The 21,139-nt window shown below is 35.8% G+C and overlaps 1 protein-coding gene across 4 annotated transcripts in view; it reads left to right on the top strand.

The window, feature by feature from the left end:
• The window catches only part of NEMF (nuclear export mediator factor), a 52,705-nt gene that overhangs the window by 23,630 nt on the left and 7,936 nt on the right, over nucleotides 1-21,139 (top strand). For all 4 annotated transcript variants that reach the window (XM_027111171.1, XM_027111169.1, XM_027111170.1 and 1 more), the window contains 11 exons: nucleotides 978-1,066; nucleotides 6,182-6,285; nucleotides 7,906-7,968; nucleotides 13,101-13,213; nucleotides 14,531-14,588; nucleotides 15,054-15,112; nucleotides 15,200-15,320; nucleotides 16,463-16,739; nucleotides 17,482-17,524; nucleotides 17,670-17,719; nucleotides 19,863-20,016. In XM_027111171.1, the coding sequence (XP_026966972.1) occupies nucleotides 978-1,066; nucleotides 6,182-6,285; nucleotides 7,906-7,968; nucleotides 13,101-13,213; nucleotides 14,531-14,588; nucleotides 15,054-15,112; nucleotides 15,200-15,320; nucleotides 16,463-16,739; nucleotides 17,482-17,524; nucleotides 17,670-17,719; nucleotides 19,863-20,016 (1,131 nt within the window). The remainder of the gene's footprint in view (nucleotides 1-977; nucleotides 1,067-6,181; nucleotides 6,286-7,905; nucleotides 7,969-13,100; nucleotides 13,214-14,530; nucleotides 14,589-15,053; nucleotides 15,113-15,199; nucleotides 15,321-16,462; nucleotides 16,740-17,481; nucleotides 17,525-17,669; nucleotides 17,720-19,862; nucleotides 20,017-21,139) is intronic.

The raw sequence follows: 21,139 nt of genomic DNA, 5'->3' as shown, positions 1-21,139 counted from the left end.
AGTGGTCTTCATGACTTAGCTCTCTATCTGCCTCTCCAACCTCATTTACCCTATGATCATACTTGCTGGTCAAGCTGGCCTTTTCCTTCTGCTTACAGTGCTCTTTGTATTCTTTGCCTTGATAATTCCATTAATCCTTCAGGCTTCAGCCTAAATGCCATTTCCTCAGAAATACCTTCTTTGACCATAATCAGTTATAAATTAGGTTCCCTTGTTATACTCTCATAGCATCCTTTGAAACATTTACCATGTTTATTTGAATAATTATGTGTTTTATATATGTCTCTTCTCCTAGACCCCAGTGGGGTAGGAAGTAGAAACTTTGTCTTGTTCATTGTGTGTCTCTGACATCTAGCCCAAAGCCTATTATATGGTTGCACTGAGTATATGGTAAACAGATGAACTCTTTTTCATTGTAGGTCTTGAGCAGATACTTGTATACAAATCATTTTAATATTTAAGGCCAAAATTTCTTCATTTTATTACTTTTTAAAAAATAAATTTATTTATTTATGGCTGTGTTGGGTCGTCATTGATGTGCTTTCTCTAGTTGTGGCGAGTGGGGGCTACTCTTCGTTGCGGTGCGTGGGCTTCTCATCGTGGTGGCTTCTCTTGTTGTGGAGCATGGGCTCTAGGCGCACGGGCCTCAGTAGTTGTTGTGTGGGCTCAGTAGTTGTGGCTTGCGGACTCTAGAGCACAGGCTCAGTAGTTGTGGTGCACAGGCTTAGTGGTTCCACAGCATGTGGGATCTTCCTGGACCAGGGATCGAACCCGTGTCCCCTGCATTGGCAGGCGGATTCTTAACCACTGCACCACCAGGAAAGTCCCCATTTTATTACTTTCATGTGTGTATGGTGTGTGTGTATAGATAGTGCCATTTGTGACATTTAAAAACCCATTTCTTCCCCTGTCATTTACTTGGTGTTATTTAAGTAAATTTTCAACAGATTACTTAAAAACTCTTTTCTTATGAATAGGCGTTCAAATCAGCAGAAAAGAAAACAAAGCAAACCTTAAAAGAAGTCCAGACAGTTACCTCTATTCAAAAAGCAAGAAAAATATATTGGTAAGTATTCTACCTTTTTAAAATACATTTTTTCTTTCTATCAAAATTATACATGCACATTATTTAGAAAATCAAGCAGTTCTACAAAGCTTGTTAAAAAACCAGTAACCCCGCAAACTTTTATCCCTACTCCTATTGCCTCCTCTCCCAAGGAAACTTTTAGCTCTTTTAGCTGAATCTTTTGATATATACCTCCATTTCTCTTAGTAATATATTGCTGCTTCTTAATTTTTCTGTTTTACACTCTATTAATAACTTCCCACCTTGGAAAGTGAAGATTTTATTCTTTCCATTTGTGCTCCGTTACATACACACACATCACCTGGCTTCTCAGTATACTTACAGCATAATTTTGTCAAGAGTGATGTTCTGTGTTAACATTATTATGAATATTTAAGTTGTAATCAGAGCTGGATCATATAGTATTCTGTTTTCCTTTCCTGCTCAGTATTTTATCTTCCCTGAAGTTAATAATTGTTTCATTTGCTTTCTTTTTATTTTTGTTCTTGTTATTAGCCATGTCCAAATTTGCTTCCAAGTGTGTTCAAACATATTGGAATTTTATCAGTATCATCTTCTTGCAGAAGTCTTTCCTGGAGCTTTTTGACCTACTTTGTTCTAGATTGGTTACTGTAAGCATTTTAAGATCTCTTTTTTTTTATTATCCTGGAACTTCTCTGTAACCTCTCTCTGTGTTGTATCTTCTGTCCTGAATCTCAGACTTCCTTTTTCTTTGGTTATGGACTATGTGCTCTAGAAGCTTCATGAAAAGGGGTATGTAGAAGTTAAAGTTTTTGAGGTGTCCAATGTATAAAAAAATTATTTTACTCATAAGAGTTTGGATAGGTATAGAATTCTAATTTGAAAATATGTTTCCCTCAGACTTTTAAAAAGGCATTGTCCATTGTATTAACTTCCAGGCTTGATCTTGAGTTTTCTGTCATTTTGATAGTTGCTGTTTTAATAGGAAACTTGTTTTTGCCTTTCTGTAAGCTTCTAGATCTTTTTTTTCTTCCTCTCAGTTTTCCAGAATTTCACAGGAATATAGGTTGGTGATGATGTTTTTATCCATTACGCTGGATACTTTGCGGGCCTTTTAAATTGGAAACGTGGTTTGGAGAAATTTTCTTGAACTATTTCTTAGAAAATTACCTACCTTCTGTCTTTTTTTGTTTTGTTTTCTTTTTCTTTCTTTCCAGAAGTCTCATGTTTTACTTATGGGACCCCTCCCCCCCTTAGCAGTCCTATTGCATTGCATTTTCTGTTTTTCAACTTTTTGTTCTATATTCTGAGATTTTCTCAACTTTATCTTTCAATCCTTCCATTGAATTTTTTAATCTTTTATTTCTTCCTATCATGTTTTAATTTTAAGCTGTTTTTGGTTTTTTGAATGTTACTTTAAAAAAACTTACTGCTCTAGTTTCTTTATAACTGAGAATAGTTTTGATGTATTACATTTTATTTAGTATCCTTTTCTTGCAGGTCTGTCTTCTCCAAGTTTCTTTTTTCTATTTGTTGGTTTTGTCTCCAGCGTTCACTTGTGTATGTCTGGTGATCCTTGACTGTCTACTCACTTTGTATAGCAGAACATTAAAATGGTGATTGGAAGTTCTTTGTGGGTTGTTGGACTTGTAAAATGATCTGTGTGGGCCATCTGTGGAACTCTTGAAGTCTTTAGCTTTTTGCCTTTTCGGCTGGTCTCATTTCCCACAAAAGCTTCTTTCTCTTCTATTTGTAAAGTGAAGACCTGGCTATCACCATTTTGGGAGCTCGGTGGAAATAATAAGCTGGAGAGTCTTAGTATCCAGTATTTCATACATTTACTTAATTGCCCTATTTTACATATATTACCCCTACTTACAACTGTGATACGTTTCCCCTAGTCCAGAGATCCTCTTTGTACCCTTTTAAAGAATTAATTTCTGACTTTCTGTTAGAGTGTTGAAGGGGCAGTTACCACCATGTTCCGAGCTGGAAAGATCTAGGGAAGTGCTTACTTCTTGATAAGATTTTCAGCCAGTTCTTCTGTTTTTAAACCTCATCTTAAACCCTATTTCTAGCAGTATCTGTGCTCTTTATGGGTCATACAGTGTAAGTCGATTAGTCTCTTGGTTTTTTGCACCGTCAGCTCAGGATTCAGCTTCTTGAGTCTGCTCACTTGTTCATTTATTTTCCAGCTTTCAAAATTTTGTTGCTTTTTTCTTTCTCTCTCTAACATCTCTATTGATGAATATGATTGACCTGTAATTTTCATTTCTCATAATGTTTTTGTTAACTGTTGGTACAAGGTTATATTATCTCATAAAACAAACTGGAAAGTGTTCCTTTATCAATTGTCCTTAAATGTTGATGGAAGTCACCTGGAGTTTTCTTTATGGGAAAGTTTTTCATTACAGATTCAAATTCTTTAGTAGATAAAAGGACTACTCAGATTTTCTAGTTTTGGTTAGCAATGTTTTTCTAAGACTTTGTCTGTTTTGTCCAAAGTTTGAAATTTATTGGCAAAAAGTTTATAATATTCCACTTAACTTTTTTTTTTTTTTTTGGCCACGCCGCGTGGCATGTGGGATCTTAGTTCCCTGACCAGGGATCAAACCCGTTCCCTCTGCAGTGGAAGCATGGAGTCTTAACCACTAGACCACCAGGGAGGTCCCTCCACTTAAGTTTTTAACATCCCTAGAATCATTAATTACTTCTCCCTTTTCATTCAAGAATTATTTGTGCCTTCTCTCTTTCTTGATTAATCTGACCAGAGGATCTTCAGTAGTAGTAATATCATTAAAGAACCAGTTTTTGACTATTGATCTCCAGTATTATATATGTGCCTTCTATTTTAATAATTATTTTCATCCTTCTACTTTTCTTTGGGATTTATTTGCATTTTCCTTTCTGATTTCTTGAGACAGAAGCTTAGTTCATTGATTTCCCCTTTCCCCCGGCCTCTTTTCTAATATATGTAAGGCAGTGATTTTCCCTCAGCATGGCTTTAACTGTATCTAAAAAGTTCTGTTGTTTAGGATTTTCATTATCTTTCATGTCAAGATATATTCTAATTTCCATGGTGATTTCTTCACCCATGCATTATTTAGAAGTATATGTATTACTGTCCAAACACATGGGGGTTTTTGGTTACTTTTTGTTACTGATTTTTAGCTTTATTTGCGTAAAAGAGGTGACATTCTGAATTATCTCAGTCATTTGGTGTTTGTTGTTGAAACTTGCTTTATGGCCCAGTCTATTTATGGGCAGCTTTATTTATAAATGTTTCATATATAGTTGAAAATAGTGGCTTTTCTACAGTTACTGAGTGCATTTCTCTAAATATCAGGTCATGTTTATCAATCATGTTGTTCGAATCTTTGGCACCTTTATAATTCTCTTTTTAATGCTTGTTTTCCCAGTTACTGAGAGAAGTGTGTTAAATATCATACGGTTTGGATTATCTGTTTCTCCTTTTACTTCTGAACTTTTGCTTTATATATGTGAGGCTATGTAATTAGGTGATACAAATATGGAACTGTTATATCATCTCAGTGAATTGAGCCTTTTATTAATTTTAATGAAATGTCCTTTTATATCTATTTTTTCCATCTGTGTGAGATGTTAAAACTGTATAAACTGTTTTTTGGTTAGTATTTGCATGGTATTATCTTTTTCCATCATTATATTTGAACCTTTTTATATCCTTATATTTTAAAGGAGTATATATCATTGTTTTTTTCCCAGTCTGACAGTCTTTGCATTTTACCTGGAGAATTGACTACATTTATATTTAATATAATTTCTGATATATTTGGGTTTAAATCTAACCATCTTACTGCTAGCTTTCAGTGTGTCTTATTTGTTCTGTGTTCTTTTTTGTCTTCCTTGTTGCTTTATTTTGATTAGTTGGCTTTTTTTTTTTTGGCCTGTTAGTTAGTTATGTGTTCCTCTGCTAGGATGATTACAAAATACATCCTTGATTTATCTTTCACATTCTTTTTGTCCTTTTGGGTTTATGTCTTTTTGCAAACCTCTTTACCATCAATAGGGAAGTGGTTAAATCAGTATAGTACATCCATTCAGCAATGAGGAAAATATATTTTTAAGTGAAAAAAGAAAAAAATATGCAGAACAGTGTGTTGTGTCTGAAAAAGAGAAAAGGTTTAGAATAAGCATTTTATTTTAGCTTTTGTATGTATAAAGAAACTCTGGAGAGGGTACAGGAAGCTAATGGCCAATTGGTTAGTAGTAGCTGTGGGAACTGAAGAGATGTAGGATCTCTCACTATACTTTTTTATGTAATTAAAACATTTTTTGAACCATGTATATGTATTACTCAATAAAAAATCAGATTAGAAAATAGGAATAGAGTCCTTTTGCTATTATATTTTGGGAGCTATGAGGAAGTTTCATTTAATGCCTGTGCTCAATCTATCATCTTTAACCAGAAATTTTAAAATTCTAGGTTAAATCATAAAAAAATTATCTTATGAGTCATATGTAAAATAGGAAATATTTATGTGCATCTCATTTTCTAGATGTCATACAAATATACACTCTTTACTTTTTATTGTGGTGGTATGTATTAATCATGAAAACCCAAGTTAATTTGTTTCTTGAGAAAAGTTATAATTTTACACTTCTGACAGCAATTTTTGGTTTTAAACTGTAAAGAATATCATACATGTAACATTCAGTTGATTAATTGAAGACAGAATGGGAAAACAGCTTTTCTTTCTCATCGGTGGTCCCAAAGCCTATCCAGTGCCCCACTGAAAGAAAACTAAACCTAGGGACCATGTGACATTTTATGCTTTTGCTTTTTGTAATTCATTGTTATAACGTCAGTTTAAGAAGGCTGTCTATATGGGAGGGAAATAAAGAGAGAACATATTTTTTAAGCATAAAATTGAATTGTTTTCTACTGAGACTGTCTTAAGAATATCCTAGGGCAATTTGCATTGCAAGTTTTCAGTAAAATTCAGCTTGATGTCTTAAGAAATTAAGCCATCAAGTTGTCTTAACCTTCACAGATAGGAGAGCTTTCTGTTTTATTTTGTTTGTTAAAAGGGTGTGAATTCAGGCAACTATGAAGGGAAAGAAATGTTAACTTTTTTCTTTAAAATTTGATAGGTTTGAGAAATTCCTCTGGTTCATTAGCTCAGAGAACTATCTAATTATTGGTGGACGAGATCAGCAACAGAATGAAATAATTGTGAAAAGATACTTGACACCAGGTAGGTAAGATTAAAATTCTGAAGAATTTTCTTTTAAGTAACTGGATTGGTTATCTCAATATTAGGTGTAGATTTTTATCTTGTACTCCTTTGTTTGACAGATTTAATTGGTAGAAAGAATTTCATGGTTTATGGTTTGTTGAATATGTGCTTTGACACTTGATTCACATTTTAAGTGAATATCCCTAAAGTAGTAATGCCGAGCTAATCTGTAGTATTAGATTTTTGATTTTCTACTGCATTAAGAAAATAGCTTTCAATCCTCCAAAGTCATTGTAGATCAGATTTTTAAAAGCTTAATTTTTCAGTGCTGAAGTTTGTAACCGTTTTTCACTTTTAGAAGCAGGACTTAAGTGCTGTGTTGTAAGGCCTCTCGTTTTTTTGTTGTTGTTTTGTTTTGTTTTGCGGTACGTGGGCCTCTCACTGTTGTGGCCTCTCCCGTTGCGGAGCAAAGGCTCCGGACGCGCAGTCTCAGCGACCATGGCTCACGGGCCCAGCCGCTCTGCGGCATGTGGGGTCTTCGCGGACCGGGGCATGAACCCGCGTCCCCTGCATCGGCAGGCGGACTCTCAACCACTGCGCCAGCAGGGAAGCCCCTCTCATTTTTTTTTGTTTGCTGATAACCACCACTTCACTGTGGCTGAACCCTCAGTGTGAGTATCAGAAATCAATAATCAGTATCAGAGCTAATCTGATGTCCTTTGAGGATCCAGAGCCAGGAAAGAAAGCAACAGGGTTAGGTTACATGGTACCCAGGACTTGGTCTCTGTCTTCTCTAACTTTGTGCATTGTGAGCTGAGCCTTTCATGGAACTGTATGGGCTTTGCTCTTTGAGTTTCAAATCTCAGATGAACTATCCATGGCAAACAATGGCTGCTCATTGTTTCTGTTAGAAACCATGCACTTTACTTTTCCGTAGTTGACCATTCATTCCTGCATTCATCTGTTTGCTCATTTATTCATTTGTTGCTATCACACACTTCAGAATAAAACTAGAAGTCCTCATTGTGGCTTACAAGGCTCCTGACTTCTTCTCTAGCCTCATTTCTTACTTTCCTTCAGTCTGGCTTCCTGGCTGTTTGTCACATTTGTCAACCATCTATGGTCCTCAGGACCTTTGCACTTGCTAGGATGACTCATCTCTATGTGTCTCTCACCCATCGTCAGGCTAGCCTGGGCTTGCTTATATGGTAACTCAGCAAATTTCTGAGAGAAAAAGAGGAAGCATACAGCACCTCTCAAGGCCTAGGCTGGGAACTGGCATTTGGTCACATCTGCCACATTCTGCTGGCCAAGGCAGGTCAAGGGGTCGGCCCACATTTGAGGGATGGGGAAGTGGACGCCACCTCTTGATGGGAGAAGCTTCAAGGTCATAGAGCAAAGAGGTGTGGATAGAGGGAGGGAGAAGAACTGTGACTATTTTTGTAATCTGCCTTATTAGCATTGTTTTCCTCTGAGGAGGCCTATGAGAAATCTCCCAGGGGTGGGAGATAGACTTTTCTTTATATGTCTTTTTATACCTTTTGGATTTTGAACCCATTAAAAAATAAGTAAATAAACAATTTCAACTTAAAAACAAAGAAACAGGACTTAAAGTATTATTTCTTATTTGTTTTAAAGGGGACATTTATGTACATGCTGACCTTCATGGAGCAACTAGCTGTGTAATTAAGAATCCAACAGGTAATATATTTCTTTCTATGATTCATAACTTTAATTCTTTGGTTTAAAATATTTTTAGTATAAGAGAAAAATCACTAATACAGATAAAGAAGGGCACTTTATAATGATAAAAGTGTCAATCCATCAATAAGGTGTAACAGTTATAAGCACATATGCATCTGTAACTTCCCTGGTGGTGCAGTGGTTAAGAATCCGCCTGCCAGTACAGGGAACACAGGTTCAAGCCCTGGTCCAGGAAGATCCCACATGCCGCAGAGCAGCTAAGCCCGTGCACCACAACTTCTGAGCCTGTGCTCTAGAGCCTGCGAGCCACAACTACTGAGTCCATGTGCCACAACTACTGAAGCCCGCATGCCTAGAGCCTGTGCTCTGCAACAAGAGAAGCCACTGGAATGAGAAGCCCACGCACCGCGATGAAGAGTAGCCCCTGCTTGCACAACTAGAGAAGGCCTGCGTGCAGCAACGAAGACCCAACACAGCCAAAAATAAGTAAATGAATTTATAAAATAATAAATAAACAAACATATATGCATCCAACAAAAGAGCCATAGAATACATGAAGGGAGAAATAAACAATTTAATAATAGTAGTTCAAGATATCAATACCTAACTTTCAATCATGGCTAGAATAACTAGCTATAAGATCAACAAAGAAATAGAAGAGTTGAACAACACTCAAGTTACCTAGATTCTACACATATCTGTAGTACACTCTACCTCACAGCACCAGATGACTCATTCTTCTCAAGTGCACATGGAACATTCTCCAGGGTGGACCATTTGATAGTCTATAAAATAAGTCTCAGTTAATTTAAAACTAATGAATCATATAAAGTAAATTTTCCGACCATAATGGAGTGAAATTAGAAACCACTAATAGAAGAAAATTTAGAAAATTCACAAATGTGTGGAAATAAACAACACACTCATAAAATAACCAGTGGATCAAAGAGGAAATCACAGGGGGTATTAGAAAATACTTTGAGGTGAACGAAATGCAAACAAATTTATTGAGACTTATGAGATGCACCTAAGGCAGTGCTCAGAGAAAAATTTATAGCTGTACTACCTATAATAAAAAAGAGGAATGATTTGAAATCAATAACAAAACTGTACACATTAAGATGTAGAAAAAGAAAAGCAGATAACCCATAGTAAGGAAAGGAAGGGAAATGGTAACGATTAGGGTGGAAATAAAACAGAATAGAAAGACAGTGGAGAAAAATCAACAAAACCAAAGTTAGTTCTTTGAAAAGATCGATAAAACTGATAAACCTTTAGCTAGACTAACCAAAACAATAAGATTCAAATTCCTAAAGTCTACAGAACTTTTAAAGAAGACTGAACATCAATCCTTCATAAACTTCCAAAAGGTAGAAGAGAGAGGAACTTTCTAACTCATTCTATAGGGCTGGTATTACCCTAATAACAAAACCAGATGAAGATATCACAGGAAAGAAAACTACAGACCAATATTATTTATGAATATAGACACAAAAGTCCTCAACAAAATATTAGGAAACTGAATCCAGCAGCATATTACAAGGATTATACACATGATAAAGTGGGATTTATTCCCAGGAATGCAAAGTTGGTTTAACATATGAAAATTAATGTAATACAGTGTATTAATAAAATAAAGGACAAAAACCACATGATGATCTCAACTGATGCAGAAAAAGCCTTTGGTAATAATCCAGTACTCATTTGTGATAAAAACACTCAACAAACTAAGAATAGATGGAAACTTCCTCAAGTTGGTAAAGAACATCTATGAAAAAATCCACAGCTAAAAATCATGCTTAATGGTGAAAGACAGCTTTTCCCCCAAGATCAGGAACAAGATAAGCACATCTGTTCTTGCCACACTTTTACTCAACATTGTATGGAGGTTCTAAGTAGGCCATTAGGCAATAAAAAGTTTAAAATATCCAAATTGGTAAGGGACAGATAAAACTATCTCTGTTTGCAAATGACATAATCTTATATATTTAAACCTTAAGCAATCTACTAAAAATTATTAGTTAATAAGTTCAGCAATGTCTAGGATATAAGGTCAATATATAAAAGTCAGTTATATTTTTATATACTAGCAATAAGCAGTATTAAAAGGAAATTAATAAAACATCCACTTATAACAGCATTACAAAAGAATAAAATATTTAGTAATAAATTTACCAAAAAGAAATGCAAGACATACACACTGAACTACAAAACATCATTGAAAGAAATTAAAGAAGACCTAAATAAAGGGGAACACTTCCAGTGTTTATGAATTAGAAGTCTTATATTGTCCTGATGGCAGTACTTCCCACATTAATCTACAGATATGTGCAGTTCCTCTCAAAATTCCAGCTGCCTGTTTTTGCAGAGATGGACAAAGCTCATACTGAAATTCATGTGGAAATGCAGAGTACCCAGATTAGCCAAATCATTCTTGAAAACGGAGAACAAAATTGGAGGACTCACACTACCTGATTTCAAAACCTCCTACAAAACAACAGTCAGTGTGGTATCAGGACAGTGTGATATTGGTGTGAGGATGGACTGATAGATTAATGAAGAGAATTGAGACTCCTTGTTTATGGTCAGTTGATTTTCAGCAAGGGTGCCAAGGCCATTCAATGGGGATAGAATAATTTTTTCAACAAATAGGGCTGATGCAACTAATATCCATGTGCCAAAGAATGAAGTTAGACCCCTGCTTCATACCATTTATAAAAATTAAAAGCAGGGACTTCCCTGGTGGTGCAGTGGTTGACAGTCCGCCTGCCAATGCAGGGGACGCAGGTTCATGCCCCGGTCTGGGAAGGTCCCACGTGCCGCGGAGTGGCTGGGCCCGTGAGCCATGGCCGCTGAGCCTGCGCGTCTGGAGACTGCTCCGCAACGGGAGAGGCCACAACAGTGAGAGGCCCACGTACCGAAAAAAAAAAAGATTGCATCAGACCTAAATTTAAGAGCTAAAACTATAAGACTGTTAGAAGAAAATAAGGTGTAAAAAAAACTTCATAATCTTGGATCAGGAAGTCATTTTTTAGATATGACACCATAAGCATAAGCAACCGAAGAAAAAACAAATCAGACTTAAGCAAAATTAAAACTTTAATTCAGAGGACTCTATCAAGAAAGTGAAAAGACAGTCCACAGAATGGGAGGAAATATTTGCAAGTCGTTTATGTGATAAAGGACCAATATCCAAAGAACTCTAGAACTCTTCTGACTCTAAAATAGAAAGGCAATTTTAAAATGAACAAAATTTTTAAAATGTGAAATAGACATTTCTCCAAAGATACAAAAGGCCAACAAGCACATGATAAGATGCTCAGCATCATTTGCCTGTTAGGGAAATGCAAATCAAAACCACAGAGAAATACCACTTAACACCCACAAGAATAGCTGAAATAAAAAAACAGACAGTGGGAATTCCCTGGCGGTCCAGTGGTTAGGACTCCACACTGTCACTGCCAAGGGCTTGGGTTCAATCCCTGGTCGGGGAACTAAAATCCCACAAGCCACACAGGGCGGCCAAAAGAAACAAAAAAACAGTAACATGTTACTGAGGTTGTGGAGAGATTGGAACCCTTATACACTGCAGGTGGGAATGGACAATGATCTAGCTGCTATAGGAAATAGTTTCATAGTTTCTGAAAAAGGTAAACATAGATTTTACCATGTGACCCAGCAATTCCACTCCTAGGTATTCCAAGATAATTGAAAACATATGTCCAAACTTATTTGCAGATATTCATAATAGCATTATAATAGCCAAGAAATGGAAACAACCTGTATGTCGATCCATTGATTAATAAACAAAATGTGGTGTATCCATATAATAGAATATTATTCAGACTTAAGAAGAAATGAGGTACTGACATATGCTCTCACATGAATGAACCTTGAAAACATGCTAAGTGAAAGAAGCCAGGTATGTATGATTCCATGTATATGAAATTCCAAAATAGGCAAATCTGTAGAGACAGAAAGTAGATTAGTGATTGCCAGCAGCTGGGAAGATGAAGTGACTATTAATAGATACAGGATTTCTTTTGGGGATGATGAAAATGTTCTGAAATTAATGGTAATGATTGCATAGCTTTATGACTATACTAAAACCCACTGAATTGTACACTTTAAAAGAATGAATTTTATGGTATGTGAATTATATCCCAATTTTAAAATATTTGAATTCTTACTGTAGGGGTATATTAATATGCTCTTCATTTTGAGAAATTAGGCAATATATAGTAATTCTGGAAGTCTTCAACCTTTGAACAGATTTTTCTAAATTATCCTTTCTGGAATGAAGTTAGAATTACTGATAAAAGTGAGGATATTTCTTCTCTGACTTGTTTTATTTACTTAGACCATTTAAAAACCTGCTGTGTAAATACATTTTTTAAAAACTTTTTTTAATTTATTTATTTTTGGCTGCGTTGGGTCTTTGTTGCTGTGCGCGGGCTTTCTCTAGTTGCAGCGAGCGGGGGCTACTCTTCATTGCAGTGCGCGGGCTTCTCATTGCGGTGGCTTCTCTTGTGTGGAGCATGGGCTCTAGGCGTGTGGGATTCAGTAGTTCTGGCACACAGGCTCAGTAGTTGTGGCTTGCAGGCTCTAGAGCGCAGGCTCATTAGTTGTGGCGCATGGGCTTAGTTGCTCCGTGGCATGTGGGATCTTCCCAGACCAGGGATCAAACCCGTGTTCCCTGCATTGGCAGGCAGATTCTTAACCACTGCACCACCAGGGAAGCCCTGTTAAATACATTTTTTTTTTTTTTTTTTTTTTTTTTTTTGCGGTACGTGGGCTTCTCCCACCGCGGAGCACAGGCTCCGGACGCGCAGGCTCAGCGGCCATGGCTCACAGGCCCAGCCGCTCCGCGGCACGTGGGATCCTCCCGGACTGGGGCACGAACCCGTGTCCCCTGCATCGGCAGGCGGACTCTCAACCACTGCGCCACCAGGGAAGCCCTAAATACATTTTTAATAAAAATAGTAACTTCTTGTAATACTGAAATGAAAGTGTGGTATTATTGTTTAAAATATAAGAGGAGTGAACCTGTTATGCTGCATGTGGTTTCCATGTCTTGCTCTAGAAAGTCTGTACTTCGGTACTGAAGCGTTCTAGTATTGTTATTACAGGAGAACCAATTCCCCCTCGGACCTTGACTGAAGCTGGCACGATGGCACTTTGCTACAGTGCTGCTTGGGATGCACGAGTTATCACTAGTGCTTGGTGGGTGTACCATCATCAGGTAATAAGGGCTGTGGTCCTTTTTCTTAATTTAGTAAGAGCAACTGTGTTCCAAATTGTGAGGATATAGAATTGAATGAGGCAGACAGAGTACCTTGTGATGGAGTTGACATTTTGGTGTTGAAAAATAGATGTGTAGTGGCAGGTAACAAAGTTTATTTTTAAAGCAGAGTAAGGGGATAGAGAGTGATAGAGGCTACCATTTTGAATGTAGTGTCAGGGAAGGCCTTTCTGGAAAGGTAAGATTTGAGAGTGATCCATGTAATTATATGGGATAAAGACTGTTCCAGTTATGACTGGCCTACTGACCTAAAAAGTCTTTCTCCTGTTCGCCTTTGTTGAAATTTTCTGAATTCTCTTTGGCCCTTCCTGTAAAGTAGGTATATCCAGTGGTTTTTTCTATACACTTGGTTTTAGTAATTGTCCTTCTTTGTAGTTAATGCTATTTTTTGATGATACTTCATTCCATATATGACTTCACACTGCTATTCATTTCACGTTCTCAAGAATTATAATTGATAATGATAAACTTTTACAAAGTCTTAAAGCTATACAGCAAGGTAAAAAGAGTTCAATACTATTATCCTCCCTTAGATTTAGTTTCATTTTATATCTGTTTATATTTATTATTTTCTGCTACATTGTGATATTGTGTCCTTAGGAAATTAATATCACTTCTGGGATTATATTTTCTGCCTTGGTACTATTATAAAAGTGGCTTTAATTCTTTTATGAATAGGTTTTTTTAGTGTGCTTTTAATCCCTTACATAACTATTACTAGTAAAGATACTCTCAGATTTGGGTGTTTCACAGATGTGTAAAATTTTTTTAAATTGTGGAGTTATATTGCTCACTTCCTATTTTGCCAAATTAGAAGATATTTTTAAAAATATGCTATTATCTTTATTTACTAAGATGAAAGGTTATTTCATTACCAAAAAAAAAAGTATCTCAGGAAAGGATTTAATGTAATAAATATAGTAAATATAGTTTTATACCTTTATGATGAGCTTATTAAACTATCCTTGTTCTTCTTATTATGTCTCACATTAGAGGAAATGTGGACAGTTGTGGCTCTAGTCCATGGCATTTGAAAATGATTGATGTAGTGTATCCTTCATTATTTCTTTTCTTTGTTACGAACAAAGATATATCTATCTTTGAAGAGATAGCCCTTCAGTGTTAAGAATTTTTGCTACATTATAAACTTTTCAGGACGTAGTACTCTTTACTTCAATATGGCTTTACTTTCTCAGGTGAAAATTTAAAAAACATATTTCTTAAGACAAGAGTATAATGTATTATTGTGTTCCTCAGGTGTCTAAAACAGCACCAACTGGAGAATATTTGACAACAGGAAGCTTCATGATAAGAGGTAATGACTTGCCAGTGGATTATGGAGACAGGTTTGAGGACCATCTACTAATATTCTCAGAACAGAAACTAATTATTCTAACTTCATATATGAAGTCTGTTATTAAATAAGGAAAATTTTGCTGTGGTGTGGCAAATTTAGCATTTGACATGTCATCTCCATATATATTTTTATTGATGACAGTGTACTTTCATATAGTTTACATTTATAAGGGTAAGAAAGTATAGCATGACCTTTTTTCTAAAAATAGATTATTTAGGATCTGACTAACCCAGATGATGAGAGCAAGCATTCATATTTTTTCTTTCTTAATTCCTGTATATAATGCCAGATTCTGTAAATGGGAAGTGTTCCTTCATGACAGAGAAAAGACAGAACAAACGTGACCATTGTGGCAGATATCTTACAAGCATAAAATGGAGAAAACAGTATTTTTAAAACATTTATGTACATTATCTTTCATAGGAAAAAAGAATTTCCTTCCTCCCTCACATCTAATGATGGGGTTTAGCTTCCTCTTTAAGGTACTCTTCAGCTTCTTCATTATTTTTTTTCTGATTTTCATTAGTCTTAACCTAAAGTTCCACCAGTGAAAAGAACTGTTTCCATAGGTAGATGAGTCTTGTATTTGGAGACATCGGGGTGAACGAAAAGTCAGAGTGCAGGATGAAGACATGGAGACATTGGCGATTTGCACAAGTGAACTCATATCAGAGGAAATGGAACAACTAGGTAGTTTACAGATTTTAATAAAGTAGCTTATAATGTTTTCTGTTGTCTAGTTTTGCTTCTAAATTCTTACCTAGAAGATCGTCTCTTTTGGGGTAATTAAAATTTCCCAAAAAACCCCAACTTGCTGTCAACTTTATTGAATTTTGGTTTTGGAAATGTTAAATATACTTATTCTAGTGAATTATAAAGTGTTTAATTGGATCCATAACTAATACTTGAATATATGTTTATATTATAAAACTTCCCTAGTATTTAATGAGTAGTACATAAATGTGTTTAACAGAGATAGACTCGGGTATATATAAGTGAGCATTTACTTTTGGGTTTAGGAATTAGAAGCAATACAAAGATGAGTTTATAACAAGTACAATTTCTTATGAGAATTTAGCTTGATTTAATAATGTGTTTGCTTCAAGTAGAGAGCAGCTGTGGTTGCTGAAATAAATTTACCTACCTACCTAAAGGAACTAGGGAATGTATGCCCTCTAAGTTATTTTTACATCTCCTAGAGTCATTCCTTTTTAGGAGTAATAGTTCATTGTTTCACTTACAACTGCGATTGTACATAATTCTATTTTTTTTTAATTTTCACCATGTTCATGACATGTATACTTTATTTACATTATTTTTTATTGAATTCTCACAACCATCCTTGTCAGATGGTTGGTGGCATCTTATTCTATACGTGAGGTAACTAGACCATATTATTACTACTAGATGGTGTTCCTTTTGCAAAAGTGTGAACACTTGCTGTGTGCCAGTTATGTAACTTGTTTTATCTCATTTCAGTTCTCATGTGCAAATTATAATAAAAGTGGCAGAATTTATGTAACTACTTCTATTTTCCTCCTTTTTGGAAATACTTAACAAAGACAAGCGATAGTTTTCATTGTAGAAATGGTCGCAATGTCTAAGAAATTTATTGTAGTAAAGGATCTTGGAGATAATTTATTCCAAACAATTCCTGATACAGAGTATCCCTTTGTCTAAGTCAGAGTAACCTTTGGGGAGGATCAGGCATTTTTCTGGTGATCTTTTGGAGAAAGAGGGAGTGAGTTGAATATTTTTATGAAGTTTTCAAGGAAATCATCTAACCTTGTTGTGGTGATAGCACTCTGACTTTCCTTATGGTAATTCAATAGATGGAGGTGACAGTAGCAGTGAAGAAGATAAAGAGGAATTACATGAAACTCCTGTGGAAGTGGAACTTGTGACTCAGGTTGACCAAGGGGATATTACTATTCAGAGTGGTGGTGATGAGCTAAATGAACTAATTCAGGAAGAAAGCTCTGAAGATGAAGGAGAATCTGAGGAGGTGGTAAAGCATCAGGAACCTGTTGGTGAAATGAAGGATGAAGGGGAAGAGACATTACATTATCCTGATACTTCCATTGACTTGTCCCACCTTCAATCCCAAAGGTAATTTAAAAACTGTAATTTTAAGTTTTATTTTGTAAGTTGGGAGTGATGAAGAGTTAATCCTTACACAAATAATACCAAGATTGACTTCAGTGCTTTTACCCTCCATCGTCCTTCGAGCTTACTATCTTTTCACCATTTGATAGGGGGGTAGATCTCTCTCAAGAAATTCCCAGGACCCAGGGTAGAAAAACACAATATATATAAAAGTGGCCAAACAAGTCAAAATAGAAACAAGTAAATGGTTATAAATGCTAATAATAAAAGCAGTTACATTAAAAAAAAAATGTGTTAGTCTTTAATGTCTTACTGATCACCAGGTAAACAATACCATAGCTATAAAAGCTTTATTATTGGAGTAGTTAGGAAAGGCTTAGGAGTCAGACCAGTATTGAATCTTAGAGTATGCCCTTGGGCAAGTGACTCTATGTCTAAGCTTCAGTTTTCTTCTTGGTGAAAAGAGAATGGTACCCCCTTCATAGGGTTTTGAAGGTTACATGAATGTAAAGCATCTAGCAGTGCCTGGTACATAGTAAGTGTCCAATACATGTCAGCTATTTAAGAATATATTTTAAAGTGAGGAGATGAGCAGTTTGATTATATTTTTTCTAATTTTGCCAAATTTGAAAATTTGTAGGATTGCCGATAATTAACTAAGAGTATGGTATGGGAATGTTTTGGGACTTTGTAAGTGAATGCCTTTTATAGGGTAGTGGACTTCTCTTTCTGTTTGTTTCCATAGGTCTCTCCAGAAATTGGCTTCAAAAGAGGAATCTTCTAATATGGTAAAGGTTTTTTTTTCAGTTTTATGAGGAACATCATGTCCTTCTCAATAAATAATTTTCTACTTTTTAATTTTAGCTTTATGAAAAATTAACAGTGGCGATGTTATTGTTTGTATTTGCTTGTTTTTTGTTTTAATTTTAATAGAGCGACAGTAAATTGCAGAGCCGGAGGCATTTGTCAGCCAAGGAAAGAAGGTAAATATACTTGTGTTATTTAACTGAAAAGCATCTTTTTTTTTTTTTAATTAACAATTCAGTCATGACAGATCACTTGGCTGTTACAAAGATCTCCCTTACTAAAATTATCAAGACTTAGCATAAATTTTGTTTAGTGTTTCATATTCTGCTTTAACGGGTTTTTCTGTTTTAGGGCCCCAGTCTGCTACTGTAATCAGTGAGATAGGTCAAGTAACAGAAGACAGACCTTTTATTACATAAATATGTACAATAATAATTGCAGTGTATTAGACAGGCTGATTCTAGGATAATATTGACAGAAATAAACAGGAATACAGGCATACCTCATTTTATTGTGCTTTGCAGATACTGTGGTTTTTTACAGATTGAAAGTTTATGGCAACCCCACATGGAGCAAATCTGTTGGCACCATTTTTCCAACAGCATTTGTTCACTTCATGTCTCTGGGTCATATTTTGGAATTCTTGCAATATTTCAAACTTTTTCATTATTATTATATTTGTTATGGTGATCTGTGATCAGTGATCTTTGATATTACTATTATAAAAAGAGTACGACTCACTGAAGACTTGGAGGGTGGTAAGCATTTTTTAGCAATAAAGTGTTTTTAAATTAAGGTATATACATTGCTTTTTTTTAAGACATATTGCTTTGCACACTTAATAGACTGCAGTAGAGTGTAGGCATAACTTTATATGCACTGGGAAACCAAAAAATTCATGACTCGCTTTACTGCGATATTCACTTTATTGCAGTGGTCTGGAACAGAATCTGCAATATCTCTGAGGCATTCCTGTACTGAAATTAGGAAATTTTTATGTAAGAAGAAGACTTGGGGTTTCTTCCTTGTCTTTTCTTTTTCTCTAATATAGTAGGGCTCAGAAGGCGAACAGAAAAAGAAAAAGATAGAGGCAGAATGAAAGGGACAACTGAGACAACTACGTAGGGTGAAAAAGACTACAACTAGTAAAGCACTCCAGAAAGAGGCCCTAGATTGAAGTGGATAATCAGCTCTTTTGAGAAAGATTATCATTATAAACAATTACAGAAAACTCTCTGAATACATGGTATTATGCTAGATACTGAGTACACAAAGAGGTAAAATATAAAGTTCATGCCATCAAGAAGCTTTTGAGTCCTGGATTCAGGAAATAGCCATAAATCTATAAATAGTGTTATCTGAAAGTGATACAGTAATTCAGGAGTAAGAATTTACTTTGAGTTCAGTTGTTTTGGGAAATACCATCAGAAGTTTATACCTTGAAGATATAGTAGGATCTTAGGTAAATGAAGTTAAGAAGGTTGGAGACTGCAAGGAGAATTAGTATGATCAAAGGGAAGGAGGTGGTGGGTATTTGGATGTAATATTCAAAGTGCTTTGGGGAAATGATAGATTGAGGTGAAGGGAACAGAATATTCATGTTTGTGAACTGGTAGATAAGATTGGCAAAGTGAGATTGGACCAAAAGTGGAGAACCTAGAATGACAAGCTAAGTGTTTTGGACTTCTCCTGAAAGTGATGTGAGGAGGACTTTTGGAAGATTTTGAATGGGAGTGTGACATAGGTAAACAGTTATGGAAAAATAATCTAGAAGTTCATGGAGAACAGATTATGGGGGAAATATGGAGGAAGTCTGGGTGGCAAGTGATAAGGACCTGGCCTTAGGGCAGTGGCATTGGGAATAGAAGAGATCGCACATGAAAAATATCACAGTAATAGAATTTTCCTTTTCTCTTTAATCTGCTTATTTTTAAAATCCATTTATTCTGCTAACCAATCCACAAATGTTTTATCGAATACCTAACGTCTGCCAAGGCCATGTTGATACAAAGACTACAAAATCCCAGTGCCTGGCCATCAAAGTGTTGAGGGACTAAACGTGGCTACTGAATCAGGATAAGTCAAGGATGACAGTATTTTGAGCCTGGATGACAGAAAGAATGATAAATGCATGAGAGAAAAATTTTCAGCTTTTTCTTGTATGATGACTTGCACTTCTTGTATACTGTAGCCTGGTGATAACAAGTTAAGCAGAAGCCTTGATCTCTTATATATTGCACATGTTCCCCTCCCCATGTAATTTTTTTAGGGTACTAAGAATATGAAATTCTTAGATGTTTCCGTTTCATTTATATTTAGGGAAATGAAGAAAAAAAAGCTTCCAAGTGACTCAGGGGATTTAGAAATGATAGAAGGAAAGGACAAAGAAAAAGAAAATGCTCTACACATTGAAACTCCTCAGAACACCAGCAAAAATGTCCCGGCTGTGCAGCCAATGAAACGAGGACAGAAGGTAATACAACTTTGGGGTGAGCTGTTAAAGTTAGTACTACATGATTCACAAATGGAGTTGTGAGGTTTAAATGAAACAAGATGTAGACAAAAGAATAATGCTGTGTGACTTCTTTTGAAAATTAGTTGAAAAGATAGTGTTTAGGGAGCATAGAGATCACTGTTCTGTTCTTTTACGATCATCTATACAGAAGCTTTCATGTTATGTAGAAGAGTAATAGGAGATTGTGATTTATTTGCCAGAGACACTCAGCTAATAACTGGCAATGCTGGTCTCCATTGATAATTTAACTCAGTGGTTTCTTTTTCAGTTATTAATGCAATTTTGGTTACAGTTCTTACATATTTTATAAAGGTAAGGAATGAAGGAAGAGGTAGTGGGTATAGACTGTACTTTAAAAAATGTTGTAGCAGTGTAAAGAGATTGTGAGCTGATGTATAGGTATATCTTTAGGAAAATTAAATTCCTTTGAAATCTTAGTAAAGATCATGTTTTATCTTTCCTCCATCCATAGTAGTCAGAATTTCCTATGTTTTTTTCCAGTGGGCTTCATATAAGTGAAAGGATATACTATACATATGGAAGGGAAGAAATCAATTCATATTAATATGTAAATTCAACATGAACTCATTCAAAAAAGAATCGAGATTTTAATTAACTTGATAAAGTAATTCTGAAGTTCATTTGAAAGAGTAAATACCAGAGAATAGCTAAGAAAATCTTTTTTTTTTTTTTAAATACAATTACTTATTTATTTATTTTCGGCTCTGTTGGGTCTTCATTGCTATGCGCGGGCTTTCTCTAGTTGTGGTGAGCGGGGGCTACTCTCCGTTGCGGTCCGGGGGCTTCGTATTGCAGTGGCTTGTCTTTGTTGCGGAGCACCGGCTCTAGGCGTGTGGGCTTCAGTAGTTGTGGCTCACTGGCTCAGCTGCTCCACGGCATGTGGGATCTTCCTGGACCAGGGCTCGAACCTGAATCCCCTGCGTTGGCAGGCGGACTCCTAACCACTGCACCACCAGGGAAGTCCCAGAACATCTTGAAAAAGAAGATCAAGGAACGATTTCCCTACTAGGTAGTAAAACATTTACTGTTAGAATTATTAAAACAGTATGTGTTAACAGGA

Source organism: Aethalodelphis obliquidens, unplaced genomic scaffold (assembly GCF_003676395.1).
Source record: "Aethalodelphis obliquidens isolate GAN/ISIS:26980383/991018 unplaced genomic scaffold, ASM367639v1 scaffold10, whole genome shotgun sequence".
In the NCBI taxonomy this organism is placed as follows: domain Eukaryota; kingdom Metazoa; phylum Chordata; class Mammalia; order Artiodactyla; family Delphinidae; genus Aethalodelphis; species Aethalodelphis obliquidens.
Note: the sequence above shows the minus strand (reverse complement) of the source record. Positions and strands in the feature narration are given on the sequence as shown.